Below are 15123 nucleotides of genomic sequence, written 5' to 3'. Positions count from 1 at the left end.
GGGTGTGGGGTCTGGGCTAACACTGTGTGTGAGCTGATTGGAGGAAAGGCACACACCCCCACTTCACATAGGCAGAGGAATGAAGGAACATGCAGAGCTGTACTGAGAATAGACCAGCTCTCTGCTTATCTAACTCTAAGCTCCCTACCCGACACAAATTTTCAACTTCTGTTATCATCTGTGTTGAAGAACTTGTCAGAAGTGACTCTACTGATAACTGATATCCTCAATAAATAACAAAAAAAACAAAAAACAAAGTCACGGACTGTTCTCTGACTCTGTGTGCCTGTAGGATTTGGTGAGCCTGGCTGTGCAGGAGTGGGGGATCCAGTTCATCTGCGGCTCTGTAGCGGGTGCGCTACAGTTATATAAGACTGGAACTAATAACATGAATACTGTTAAAATGTGTGAGCAAATCCTGTCTTAATTAACCAACCAACCAACCAACCCTAATTTAATATAAAATGTTTTAAATATGTGCTTGTTTTGATCAGACACTGACTAATGTGCAATAAACAGTTTGGCATTTTGCCCTGGGCACCGGATGACCTTGGCCTGGTTCTGAATACCTGGCAGTAAAAAAAGGCAATTAAAAACACAATACACACAATGGAGTGATGCACTGAAGATGATTAAATTGTTCTTCCTATTCTATATACGTATATTGAAGATGTGGCAAGAACGTAATTAATGAGGTCTTTACAGAAAGGCGTTCATAAGTCCTTCTTGCTTCAGGCAATATTAATGACCTTTTTTTTGTTACAACTATATGTAATTATTAAAATATGAGGAAGAAAATTAGAAATTTGCCATGGCATGTGCCAAAGGGTGTGTTATGTTTTTTCTCCTTTGTAGAGGAACATTATAGAAAGGAGGCAGAAAAGCTGACCTATAACATCTGTGAGCAGAGGGTGTTGGGGGCAGTTTATGGTAGGGAAGAATCAATACAGAAAGTAGATGTCTATAATGGGAGGCCGAGTGTTCCTCTCCTTCCTCCTGGTCCTGCTGTGTGCCTCTAGTGGATGTAAGTATCTTCAGGGATATTTATTTAGGAACGTTTTCCTTTTGCCAATTTGATTTCCATCTCTAATCAGTATATAAAGTTAACCTTGCTATAAGGAGAGGAGTGTTAATGGGGTAGATGTATGCACAGTATATCTATCTATCTATCTATCTATCTATCTATCTATCTATCTATCTATCTATCTATCTATCTATCTATCTATCTATCTATCTATCTATCTATCTATCTATCTATCTATCTATCTATCTATCTATCTATCTATCTATCTATCTATCTATCTATCTATCTATCTATCTATCTATCTATCGTATTTTCTCCGAATCTTAATAATGTCTGTTGGAGCTTGGATTCTTTGTATAGCTTTGGGTGGTAAGAAGCCTCCATTCCTAGAACCACATCTGTTTGTCAGTCCTTGTTATTTGCCTCAGCTGTCCACAGGCTTTTGTTTGCTTGAGTGGACTGATGCTTAGGGCTCTCTTCCTTTCTCTTTCTTTCTCTCTCCATGTTGTGGAAGCCTGCTGCTGTGTGAAAAAGCTGACTCTTGACAAATCATTAAAATGGTACCGCCAGAGCTGTCTTTTTGTTTTGGGGAACCCATTGGGGGAGGACCCTATTAGTTGGGGACTGGAGTTTCGTTAGTGGCTTGGGCAAGCCGATAATTTGTTTGTGTTGAGCTATTGACTTGCTGTACAAAACCCTTGTATACTGAAATAGGTAAGCCCATAAGGTTAAAATGCATCAGGCTGTGGCTAATTTAAAGAGGTTGTAAACCCGATTATTTTATTTTTGTTCACCCTGAAAGAGAAACACATAATGCGTGCATCACATACTAGCTCATTATGAAATAATTACCTTAGAACGAAGCCCCGAAGCACCGACCGCTCATCTCTCCCATGAGTGACATGTTCTGTCACCCTTCTTCCGGGTTCGCGGCATCTGGCCATCTGATTGGCTGGACCCGCGATTACGTCACTCCTGCGCGGGAGCCGGCGGTCACGGCACGGGGCTCTGAAGGAACAGCACCAACGCTGTTCCTTCAGAGCGCATGTGCCAGTGATGTCACTGGCTGCATGTAAGGTAAATATCTCATAAACGGTACATGTTTAGGAGATATTTACACTACCTATAGGTAAGCCTTATCTTAGGTTTAATAGGTACAACTTGCAGAGGAGGGTTTACTTCCTCTTTAAGAGACGCTGCTCTGTGTCACATGTTTAGAAAGGTTCATTAAAGGCACTGGTCCATTCAGTTCACTCTAAGCGTGTATGTGTGCATGTTTATTTCACTGAGAAACACATCTAACAGGTTTTTTTTTTTAAGTTTTCTACACTTTCGGCTGATATTACTTACTGTAGAAGGGAGTTTCTGTTCTTTACCATTCTAACAGTAAAGAACTCCTTAAGAAGTTTAAGATTAATCGCAAGCCACCTAACCTTACACACCGTCAATTCAAACTTTACCTATATGTCACGACGGCTGCAAAGCAAACCATCGCGAAAGCTTGGAAAACCCCCACACTCTGTCATCTGGCTATGCTACACAGGGTTACCCAAGCCATGCTACATGCTAAAACGGAAGCGATTTCGTTAGACAAACTGGCCCCCTATGAGCGGCTATGGCAACCGTGGATTGACCATTGCCTACCTCCTGGCCTTGACGACAGCCTTGTACTCACCTGATTGGGCATCCTCACTTCTGGCTCACTGCTCCCTCCTGGGCCCCTAGTAGGGTTCGAGGCTCCCTCCGGACACCTGCTGCTACCCCCCCCCCCATGACCCTCCCCTACTTACCCTTCTTTCTTCCAGACCTGTCAACTCAGCCCCCCCCCCCCCACTCGGCCCCTGGCGTACCCACTTAAGAGCTATACCTTGGTTTTGGTTGAGACCCCTTCTGTGTGGGGGTCCATCCACGCAGCGTGGCCTCAGCCACACCTACAGTTTGAGCGTACCGTCATTGCATCCCAGACGGTACATCGGGTCGATCCCATGTATGTATTGCATTTGTTACATGTTGTTTGTATGTTATATACAGCAGTTTTGTATACAGCAGTTTTGTATCTCAATGTGCCTTGTTTTATCTAGGCATGTACCTACTATTTTCACTGCATATTGCTGTACCATGTTTCTTTTGCCTTCAATAAAAACCGTTTAAAAAGAAGAAGTTTAAGATTGTACCTCTTCTCATCCAACTTCATTGTGTGGCTGTGTGCCTTCTTCAGAGGCTTTAGATTTCTTCCCAGAACTAGTCACTAAGTCACCATTGGTAAATTTGTATAATTCAATCATATCTCAGTTTTGTAAATTGGTAGAGTTTTGGTCTTATCTCTTGAGTGAGCACCTGTATTATTGCATGATAATAGTCTGCTAGCCTTGCTAACTGCAGTTTGGATTGCATGCTATGGTCTACAGGGACCTCCAGATCTTTTTCCATTCTCAATCTCTCCAGAGAAAACCCTTCTAAGATCTAACTTTCATACATATTTTAGCCCCCAAGTGCATTTATTTCTACTTCTCAATATTACACTTAATTTGCCATGTAGCTACCCACCCTTCTATTTTATCTAGGTCTTTTTATATACTGTGGCACAACTACCACCCTGCTTTGCTTGGTTATCATCAGAAAACACTGAGACTGTACTATTTTATTCCAACCTCTAAATCAGTTTTTTTGTTTCAAACTTTTTATTTAAGGTATAAAACATGACATATCGTAGTACAGAGTACAATAATAAACCAATAGAATTGAAGTGATTTGACAAACAACGACTACACGGTAGACAAGAATAACACATTTTAACAGCTGGAGTCAGGGGTCAGCCCTTTAAGCATCATAACTTCTGGAGGCTAATGGAAAATAACCTTACAAGTGGTTATAAACACAAAAACATGGTGTGGCCTAACGAGAATGTTTTTGACATAAACTGGAGTGTCATCATACAAGTAGGATTGGAGTGTAGGATAAGGATTAGGATGATGGGGGCTCAATCAACAGATGTATTTTGGGTAGGTCCAGAGGTTCAGAGGGGTCTCAGTACTCGAGAACAATTGTGGGCGTTGTCGAAGGCTTCAGTTGTCTCTGTATAGTACAGTTGGTGTTCAAGTTGTGAGTCGAAAGAGTATGCGGGTTGAGAGGCTGTGAGGTAGAAGGGAGATAGGGGAGGATAAGAGGGGGGAGGGGAGGGAAGGAGAGAAATGGAGAGGGAAGGGGAGAACCAACGAAGAAGGGGAAGAAAAAAAAAAAAAAGATTAGAAACTCTTTGGGGGATTGTGAGAGGGAGGAGATAAGCAAGAAGTAAAAGTCGCAATGTTCCTTCATCTCCTATCCTCCAGCCAAATGGAGTGTTATTGGTATATACTGCCGATGGTTTACCCTAATGCCTGCTCATGAGAGAGGTAAATTCCATTATAAGTAAGAGTGTGGTTCCATAGGACCGTCAGTCCAGGGGAGATGTGTTACTAGGAGGAAACCTCAGGTGTATAGAATGAGTATGTGTCTAATATTTGGATATGTTTTAGGCAGTTAGGTGCGCTGCCCTAGTGCATATGTGCAACATACAAAATGATGCAAACAAATAAACCAAAAATGCAATAATAATGCAAAAAAATGGAAACGTATGCAATTCATGTAAAACAAAAAATGTCCAGAAGGTGACTAGTGATACACCAATGTGCAATAAACGTCCATGTTATAAGTCCATAAATAAAGTGCAAAAAATGGTGACATAAACTTCCAGCTTGGGGAAAGGTGAACTGTGATTGGAAGGTGCAAAGTCCCACCACCAGCTTGGCCTCTTACCAGAAGTTAAACGTTAAGGGCATATATGAATATGACCGCTCCAAAGGTCATGCAGCCAGATAGAAAAGTTCCCAGAAATACAGAAGGCACTCTGACACACTCGTGCTCCCTAGACTCTTACCGGACAAAAGCCAAACAAGAAGCCTGGTTCAATAGTGATGAGTGGTCCTGCCAGGGGTTACTGGACTCTAGGATGGCTGATGTAGTTGCTTGTGTCCAAGAGGAACAGACCCAGTCAGAAAGCCTGACGAAAGAAGATCCTGCCAAAGGTGGCTAGACTCTGATTGGCTGCTGTAACTCCTTAGTCTGGTTGACCTCAATAATAGGGGACACAACAGAGGGGACCGCAATAGTGTGTGATGACGCGGCGCCTCCTCTCTGACGCGTTTCTCCCGATAGGGCATCCACTTAGATAGGAGGTAGAGCCAGCGCCATCACTACTGCCATTATATATGCCCTGTAGCAAGTACTTCCGGGGTTCGGGACCCTCCCCTTCTTACCTGTAGACTGGCCACTTATCATACTCTTTAATAGCAATGTCCAAATCAACCAAAAGGGGATAAGGGGACTCTTGGGCATTGCCAAATATTGTTATGATGTGTGGTTACGGTCTGGAAGGTCGGGATGTCCACCGGAAGTACTTGCTTTGTTTACTTCCTGTCGTCTCATATCTATGATGCTGCTTCCTGTGCTGATGACAAGGGCATTTCCAGTGTAAGCAGAGTATGTATTCCTCTCCCCCACAGGCATAACAGCCAATAGGAAGAGGAAGCGGACGATCTCCACCTACTACTTAATATGCAGAATATTGTTATGCCGCATATCTTCTACAAACTTTCATATCATTGCAGCGAAATAGATAGGAGCCTTGAGGAACATTGAAAAAACATTAAAACATACAAACTTTTAATCCCATTGAATTGACCGGGCTACTTAACCCTTTCTAGTGTATGATGGTGTATAATGCTTTTATAAAAAATCATAAAAAAGTAAGCAATTTCCAGAAGGGAAACCTTCTGGATCTATGAGCTCAGAAGTTACAAGCCCCTAGGACACAACATTGAATGGGACATAAATGCGTTTATTAATAACAGCTGACATTTATGTCCCATGCTCCCTTTACTGGAAATTTGACCAATTTCCTTCATGTTTCCTCTATTAGTTAGAAGTGTGTGGGTCTCTGCATGGAGCCACAATATTTGTGACTAGGATCTTCTTCCACATTCTAATAGCTAGTTTTGAAGAAATTCAAATCAAAAAACTTTTTCCTCCTTTTTAATTTTAATTTTATTTTATTTTTTGAGTATACTATTTTAATTCCAATTCCACTTTTGGTAGGAATTTTTATTCATTTTTCTTTCAGAATTCCGTGTTTTAATACACCTAAGCTGGCGGGAAGCTTAGTAGTTACCCCACAGCTTTTTTATGATTTTTTATAAAAGCATTATACACCATCATACACTAGAAAGGGTTAAGTAGCCCGGTCAATTCAATGGGATTAAAAGTTTGTATGTTTTAATGTTTTTTCAATGTTCCTCAAGGCTCCTATCTATTTCGCTGCAATGATATGAAAGTTTGTAGAAGATATGCGGCATAACAATATTCTGCATATTAAGTAGTAGGTGGAGATCGTCCGCTTCCTCTTCCTATTGGCTGTTATGCCTGTGGGGGAGAGGAATACATACTCTGCTTACACTGGAAATGCCCTTGTCATCAGCACAGGAAGCAGCATCATAGATATGAGACGACAGGAAGTAAACAAAGCAAGTACTTCCGGTGGACATCCTGACCAGACCGTAACCACACATCATAACAATATTTGGTGATGCCCAAGAGTCCCCTTATCCCCTTTTGGTTGATTTGGACATTGCTATTAAAGAGTATGATAAGTGGCCAGTCTACAGGTAAGAAGGGGAGGGTCCCGAACCCCGGAAGTACTTGCTACAGGGCATATATAATGGCGGTAGTGATGGCGCTGGCTCTACCTCCTATCTAAGTGGATGCCCTATCGGGAGAAACGCGTCAGAGAGGAGGCGCCGCGTCATCACACACTATTGCGGTCCCCTCTGTTGTGTCCCCTATTATTGAGGTCAACCAGACTAAGGAGTTACAGCAGCCAATCAGAGTCTAGCCACCTTTGGCAGGATCTTCTTTCGTCAGGCTTTCTGACTGGGTCTGTTCCTCTTGGACACAAGCAACTACATCAGCCATCCTAGAGTCCAGTAACCCCTGGCAGGACCACTCATCACTATTGAACCAGGCTTCTTGTTTGGCTTTTGTCCGGTAAGAGTCTAGGGAGCACGAGTGTGTCAGAGTGCCTTCTGTATTTCTGGGAACTTTTCTATCTGGCTGCATGACCTTTGGAGCGGTCATATTCATATATGCCCTTAACGTTTAACTTCTGGTAAGAGGCCAAGCTGGTGGTGGGACTTTGCACCTTCCAATCACAGTTCACCTTTCCCCAAGCTGGAAGTTTATGTCACCATTTTTTGCACTTTATTTATGGACTTATAACATGGACGTTTATTGCACATTGGTGTATCACTAGTCACCTTCTGGACATTTTTTGTCTTACATGAATTGCATACAATTCCATTTTTTTGCATTATTATTGCATTTTTGGTTTATTTGTTTGCATCATTTTGTATGTTGCACATATGCACTAGGGCAGCACACCTGATTTCTTCACCAATTCTACAACATACACTCTAAGCTAGCAGCACACCCTATATTGAATCAGCGCACTTTCCTACCCACCACATGTTTTAGGCAGTTAGCTGAAGGTATTCAATCGTCGTTTTAAAGTGTGTCCAGCATGCCCATTTGAAGCTATAGGTTTGTGGAGTGTCTCTCAAGATATGGATTAGTTCTATCATCTCAGCTATTCTGTTAAGCCATTTTTTAATAGATGGGGGTTGGGAAGAATTCCAATGCCTTGGTAAGCATTGTTTAGCCGCGTTGACCATATGCATGGCCAATGACTTGTGGTATGTTTTATGTGGTAAGTTCATGTGGTGCAAAAGAAATTGAGCGGGGGAGAATTTGAGGTTTAGCGTGGTCACCTGTGCAATTATTCTCTGCACCGCTATCCAGAAGGGATCCATGAGGCAATGCCAGCACTTGTCCGAAAGGGTTGGATAAAATTTATGTAGTAGCAATGAAGTGCGGCACCATCGCGTTTGAAGTTTGTATCCATTTTCTTGTGTTGATACATTGATAGAGCCCTTGTGGATAGTGGCGAAGATTCGTGTCCAATTCTCTAGGGAAAGGGAGATCCCTAGGTCTTTTTTCCATAGGTCACAGGCTCTGTATCGAACCTGGGGAGATTTTTCATTGAGCATGGGAGATAAGCTAGAAATGAGGCCGCGTTGTGGTTCAGTTCGTGAGTAAAGGATTTCAAAGGGAGTGAGTGGCCTAGCGCATGAGTTTTGTTTATTTAGAGACCTAAGATACTGGGAGACAAGAAGGAATGACCACGGAGGGGTGGGAAGCTTTCCCATTGAAGAGGATAATTCCTCTGCAATGAGTGTATCATTTCCTTTCAAGAAATGATGCACTACCATTGTCTTGCGTGGCCAGTATCGGTTAAGGTAGTGGGAGCTCATACCCGGAGGGAAGTCAGGGTTCAGTTTAATAGGTGTCAAATGGCCTGGAGTGGACGAAATTTTGTTAGATTTACAGGCATTACGTAAGCATTTTATGGTAGTGCCTATTAAGGGGTGAGTATGTAGAGTCGTCGGGATATGTTTGTCAAGAATCCATGGTATTGAGGCCAGGGGAATGGGGGAAAGTGAGGCTTCTAGAGAGACCCAGTCCTTCCGAAGATAGTGAACATTCCAATCAATAATCCTAGCTAGATGGCATGAGGAGTGGTATTTGTGCAAGTCTGGAAGTCCTATTCCCCTCTATCTTTTGGGAGCGGCAACTGTGCATAGACAATCCTGGCTCTCTTGCCATTCCATATGAAGTCAGTGCAGATGTTTTTGTAAGATCTGAAAAACACAGGTGGTATGTGGATGGTAATAGCTTGGAGAAAATACGACAGTCGAGGGAGCATGTTTATTTTTATAATAGCCGCTCGGCCAAACCAGGAAAATGTTAATTTATTCCAGGAAGTGAGGTCGGAGGCGATATTCTGCAGTAGAGGGAGGAAATTATTTTCGTACAGGTCTGGGAGCTTGGCAGGGATTTGAATGCCTAGGTACATGATGGAGGTAGATTTCCATTGGAATGGGAAGTTGGTCTGACAGTGTGCGATTGAGCGTGGGGTCAGTAAAATGTTTAGGGCAAATGACTTAGAAAAAATAATTTTCATATTCGAAAGATAGCTGTAGTGTTCAAATTCTTTCAGACTACTGGAATAGTTATAATTGGGTTTTTGAGGAACAATAGTATGTCGTCCGCATCTGGGTTTTTCCTAAGGCTATTCAGGAAGGGTTCAAGGGTCATTACAAAAAGAATGGGAGAGAGAGGGCAGCCCTGCCTCGTTCCATTTGTGATGGGGAAGGCATCCGACAGGGTATTGTTCACTCGGACTCTAGCTCTTGGGTTTACATATAAAGACATGATGAGGCCTATCATACGGGGACCTAGTCCTATGGCTTGGAGCGTAGCTTCCATGTAATCCCAGGCTACCCTGTCGAATGCCTTCTCTGCATCCAATGAAAGAAAAAAGCCACGTTGTCCCGAGCGGGACAGGGCATGGTGAAGGTTGAGGGCTTTTATTGTATTGTCCCTTGCCTCATGACTGGGGACAAAGCCTACTTTATCTGTGATGATAGTTCGTGGAAGAAAGGGGAGAAGCCTGTTGGCTAAAATCTTGGCAAATAACTTGATATCCACATTGAGGAGTGAAATGGGTCTAAAGTTGGCAATGTGGAAATTGGATGTGTGCTTCTGCTGAGCATGGGGAAAGTGGGTTGGTTTTAGATAAGGTGTTAAATGCTTTCAGGTAAGGGGTCATCAAATGTTCTAAAGTAAACTGCTGTTAAACCTTCTGGGCCAGGACTCTTGTTAGATTTCAGTTGATTGCTTTCGTGCATTCCTCTGGAGTGATTGGTAGATTCAAGGTTTTAGATGTCTCGGGGGAGCACATTTTGGGGCAGAAGTCTCTCAGGAAGTCTCGGATAGTTTGTTTCCTGGGAGTGTCGGGGTGGACATGAGATCCCTCTTGTGCCAGATTGTAGAGGGTGGAGTAATAACCCTCAAATTCTTTGGCAATATCTGTATTGTTGGTTATACTAGTGCTCAAATTCGATGTTAGACGATGTACGGTTAGTTTTTCTTTCTTTGAGCGAAGGGCTTGCGCCATAAGGCAGCTGTTTTTGTTACTAAATTAGTAAAATATCTTGCGAGATAAGGTAAATGCTTTCCTTGTTCATTTTATTGTTCATCTGTATGTGCTTGTTGTGCCAGGGTCATTTTGTGTAAGGTCTCAGCTTTTTTCAATTGGCTAAATAGGTTAGTGAGGAGTTTTTGCCTTTCCCTTCTAATGGCAGCCGCTAATGCTATCATTTTCCCTCTGATCACACATTTATGGGCTTCTAGAAGCCTAATTTCATCGGTGAGAAGGCTCGCGTCTAACCTCCACGTGCACGCTATGGTAGTGCATCCGGGAGTATAAGGGTCACAGATATCGGGTGGTGTTTGGAAAGGACCAAGGGTTCAATCATTGCTTCGGATAAATAAGGGAGGTCTTGTTCAGTGAGGAAGAGATAGTCTATGCGGGAATATCTATTGTAAGGGGGGGGGGAGAAGAACGTGTAGTCCTTCTCTGTCGGATGAAGGGTACGCTAAGTATCGTGGAGCAGGAGATCTTGTAAACTCAGTTTGATTTGTTTTATGGCTTTGTAGGGAAGGGAGGAGGTCCCGGTTGAGGTGTCAATGAGAGGGTCCAGGGGGACATTAAAGTCCCCACCTAGAATTAAGATGCCCTCCTGGAAGTCCCCTAGAATTTTAACCACGTTCCTAAAGAAGGGTACCTGTGATGTGTTTGGGCTATAGATGTTTGCAAGCGTAATCAACATGTTTTTAAGCTTTCCCTTCAAGAAAACATAACGGCCTTGTTCGTCTATCATGGTATCAGTGACCTGTAAGGGGGTGTTTTTGGCAATCAAAATAGAGACTCCTTTCGATTTCAAAGTAGCAGACATAGCATTGAATGCGTAAGAAAAATATGGATTTGCAAATTTGGGGATGGCTTGGGTTTTAAGGTGGGTCTCTTGGATGAAGGCGACATCTGCACGTAAGCTGCACATGCACGCCAGAAGTTTAGATCGTTTTTCTGGTATGTTAAGACCTTTGGCGTTCAGGGAAATCAATTTGAAAGGATGTCCTTTGGTTTGTGAAGTTTGTGCAGGCATTTTCAAGACAAGTTCAGTAGCAATAGGAACTAGTTTTGTGTTTGTTATTGATGTGGTCAGGGAATGGCAACCAGATTACGGTATGTGTGTCAGGGTATACCTGTACAAATGAAGAGAGAGTAGGAGACAACAGAGGACAGAGAGAAAAAAAAGGGGAGGGGGAGAAGAAGAAGGGGGGTACAGAGTGGGGAAGAGAGGTATAAGGGGTTGTTTTGGGGGGAGAGGGAACTATCCGAAGGCGGGTAAAAAACAGTTACCTAGCCTAAGAGTGGAATTAGGGGTTTACAGAGGGGGTCAGCGGTTTCTACCTGAGACCGCTTTAGCCGGGGGTGATAGGAGTTGGCTGTACACGGATGGCATCTCTAGCTCCTGGGGAGACCAGTGAAAAGATGCCGGAGCCGAGAGTGATAGGGTGGTACAATGAAGTGTCATTGAGGTGGATGATGATGTTATTCAGGCTATTATATGCATTGGCATGGGGAGAGCAATTCCTATTTTTGTTAGTTTCTTGTAGGGTAGGAGAGCAGGTCAAATTGGTCAAGGGGACAACTCAGGGTTCTATTCGAGCGGCTACTAGAGCTTCCAGAACAATACAAACCACTTATGCAAGTCTATAGGAAAAGCATTTGTAAACGAGTGGCCATATGCATTCATTCGAAAGATAATAGTGTAGTGATGTAATCGTATTAGTGGTAGTATTAATTAATTATTACTATAATGCGAGTTATTCTTGCAACAACCCAGTTCTTCCAGAGAGATGCATTTGTTGAGACTTCACAAAAGTCAACAGAGGTACATACAAGATGGATAACAGGACATTTCTTTCACTTTCAGAGAACCCAGCTTCTCCTGTCATAACTTAGCCAAAACAACCCATTTCCTAATATACCTTTTTTTCCCTCATTTAGGACCAGTTTAAGCAATTTGATTGGCCAATTTTATCAGGCCCTTGATCTGCTTTTGTCTTTCTGCAGTCATAAAACCCTTCAGAAAATTGCCTAAACCCTTCAGGAAATTTCCTAATTTGCATTTTTTGACTATTAATTAGGTTGGCTTTCAAAGGCTGAAGTGGTCTTTTATTAAAATTAACATAGCACAGGGTCATTATCTGCCCCTTTGATATGTAAAGGTCAACCTGGTTTGGTCAGTCTTTGTTCTGGTTAACAAGCCCCCTTTGAAATGCCTAATTAGATAAATATCCATTCCCAACCTTACCTTACTTACTTTTTGATGTGTTAAATAGACTCGTCACTGGACTGTCCCATATGCCTGAGTGTCCTATATGCCATATAGATATATATAACATTTACAGCATATAGGGGGGCCGGTGCATATCTGGGGGGGGGTAGAGGATTGCTTACTAAGTCCTGTATGCATGGTAGGCACTGTAACGATTGCGAGAGCTATATATCTGTTCCAGGGTCAGTGTTATAAGGCAAGTGTACTTAGGTCTAGAAAGGGGGTATTACAGGGGGCTGGTCAGTTCCAATAACCATCATTTTGGATTATGGGCAAGCTGTATTTTATTGTATTGTACTGTATTGTATGGGCATCAGGTATCAGTGAGGGTTCAGTCAGGATTGCCAAAAGAGGCATCACATATATCTATCAAAAGATCTAAGCTTAGGCATCTAGAAACACCATACATGTATCGTCTCTAACCACAAATAATAGAATTTGAGAAGTCCTAACCTGCATTGTGACATTTAGACTGTAGCTAAACATAGAAATGAATAACATGTTAAACATCTCAATCCTTATACAGGCAGCTTGGCCTAAAAATGATAAACCTACATCAACTCGTGTGAGCCAGGCAATGAAGTACCATAGATTTCCTTATCAAAAAAAGAAAAAATGTTTTTATAAACACTGAGAGAGTTGTTGATGGGTCAGAACACAGTAACGCTGTTGTCCTGGCTAGTGAGCGAAAAAAAGTGCTTGTGATCGTAGGTAGAATAAAAGTGAGAAAAGGGGTTAGAAAGAGACAGGATACCAGGTTAGGGTATAGTGAAATGTGGGGGTGGGGGAGAAAGAAAAGGGAGAGAGGAACAGAGAAGAGAGAAAAGGTAGGATTGAAGAGTAGGTATGCATGGGATGTTTAAATAGAGGTATTAGCAGTTCTATAGCGAGAAAAAAGAGTCAGATTGGAGCACAGCCATGGGTAATAAAGAAATTGTAATACGTATCCTGAGCAGGTGTCATGAAGATCCGCAGGTGATGTAGGAGTGCAGAAGTTGGGGATAGTTTATGCAGACAGTCAGCATGAAAATACGGAAGTGCCGCAGGGTTAGACCTTGGCTGGTTTTCTGGATAGCTTCTGATGCGGGGAGATTTAAGCTCAACAAGGCCGTTGTGGATTCCCGGGCCATTGTGGATTCTCCTTGGAGATGAGAGTTGCTTCTGGAGCTGTCTCCTACAAGCATCCATTGTCCAGCCCATGCAAGGGGTTAGCAAGAAGTATTTTGGTGCAGGTAGAAATTGGAGATAGAAGTTAACACGGAGGGACAGAAGAAAGGAGCGCATAGTCAGGAGTTGTAGGGAACCGGTATCAGTCGTATGCCAGTTGTCTCTAGAAGATATGAAAAAACAAAGGAAGAAGAGTAAGGACCCATGATATCACCTGACCAGCCTAAGGACTGGGGAAGAGATCCTGTTTGCATTGGGTGTTTAAATCATTGTGATCTGTAGGGGCTTCTGGACAGGTGGGAAACTAAAGTTCCACTTAGAACTTAACTAACCCCTAAAATTACATCCTTATTGGGCAACAAAAGTATTAGTGCTGAATTCACATAGCCCCATGCCAAGATGTAACAGTGCCAGCCCCTCATTGCCTTAGTAATGGATCCATTTCCTTGTCGTAGGTCCAAAATATTGTGCAACATGATTTGTTTCCCAATGGTGCAGTATATATTTACTCATTGTGACATTGTGTGCTTTTCCATGGAGGTTATCTATAGCTGAAAAACAGTTGAGGTTGTTACCCTATTGACATGTGTTCATTTTTGTAGACAAAAAAGGCTTTGCAACGTTCAAATATAAATATATTGTCTTTTTCTTTAGGTACTGATGACTATTCCTGTACACAGAGAGGTAAGTCACCAAATGACTAATCTCGAATATAAGAACTCAGTCGAAAAAAGCCTGCATATTGATTTAATCTGCTTCCATAAAACCAATAGAACTATAGATTATCTGGGGTAAGAATGTGGCTTATACCACATACTGGTTTTCTACTTTGTTGCTGCCCTCTCCCCCTATGTGTTGGATGATGTCCATGCCTCAGCCCCGGGTCAGACATTTTCTCGGATCGACCCCTGCTCCCTCCCTCCAGAACTGGAATATGGATACATGACACTAATTCAGGTAGTGTCTATTCCATCTAATTCCCTTTTTGTTTTATATTTAATTTCCCCTCCCCTTCTTTTCGATTTATTTATTTTGGGTGATAATTCAGATTTGTTATTTTTAGATACCACACCTAACTCTAAGCTCCTGATGAATGGACGGATGTCCATGAAACGCGTCAAGCCTTCATCTACTCAGATATTTTATTCAAGTCCTGTATATTTCTAGACTATATACCTATAGAGAATATGGTGTCATTTGTAATCCACTATATTTTTATGCATTTTTATTGGATATGTTGCAAGTGTATTTATTCTTATCTTTATTAAATGTATATGTGATTTATGAATTGGTAATAAATATGGTATATTATATAAGTGTACATCTGATTATATGTCAGCTCTCTATAGGTCCCCTCTATTGAGGATTTTTTATGACAAATTACATAAATCTATAAGACTAGTTGGACTCAATTAAAGTCCCATACCCCCCCTCTTTTTTTCGCAATACAGATTCAGGGATGGAGAAAACCAGACATACATTTAGATGATTTATGTGGCAGATTTGTCCCCATTTTGTCCTAATAGTCCGTCTTAG

At 42.2% G+C, this 15123-nt stretch overlaps 1 protein-coding gene across 1 annotated transcript in view; it reads left to right on the top strand.

The window, feature by feature from the left end:
* Positions 1-864: 864 nt before the first annotated feature.
* LOC309558456 (uromodulin-like) overlaps positions 865-15123 on the top strand; it is a gene marked incomplete at its 3' end in the record, with an annotated part of 410722 nt that continues 396463 nt past the window's right edge. Inside the window, exons 1-2 of the mRNA XM_082261528.1 lie at positions 865-1024; positions 14242-14271. Coding sequence (XP_082117654.1) covers positions 958-1024; positions 14242-14271 — 97 coding nt within the window. The 5' untranslated portion in view covers positions 865-957. The remainder of the gene's footprint in view (positions 1025-14241; positions 14272-15123) is intronic.

The sequence above is a fragment of the Pelophylax lessonae genome (genome assembly GCF_965119305.1).
Source record: "Pelophylax lessonae genome assembly, chromosome: 6".
NCBI classification, from domain to species: Eukaryota; Metazoa; Chordata; class Amphibia; order Anura; family Ranidae; genus Pelophylax; species Pelophylax lessonae.
Note: the sequence above shows the minus strand (reverse complement) of the source record. Positions and strands in the feature narration are given on the sequence as shown.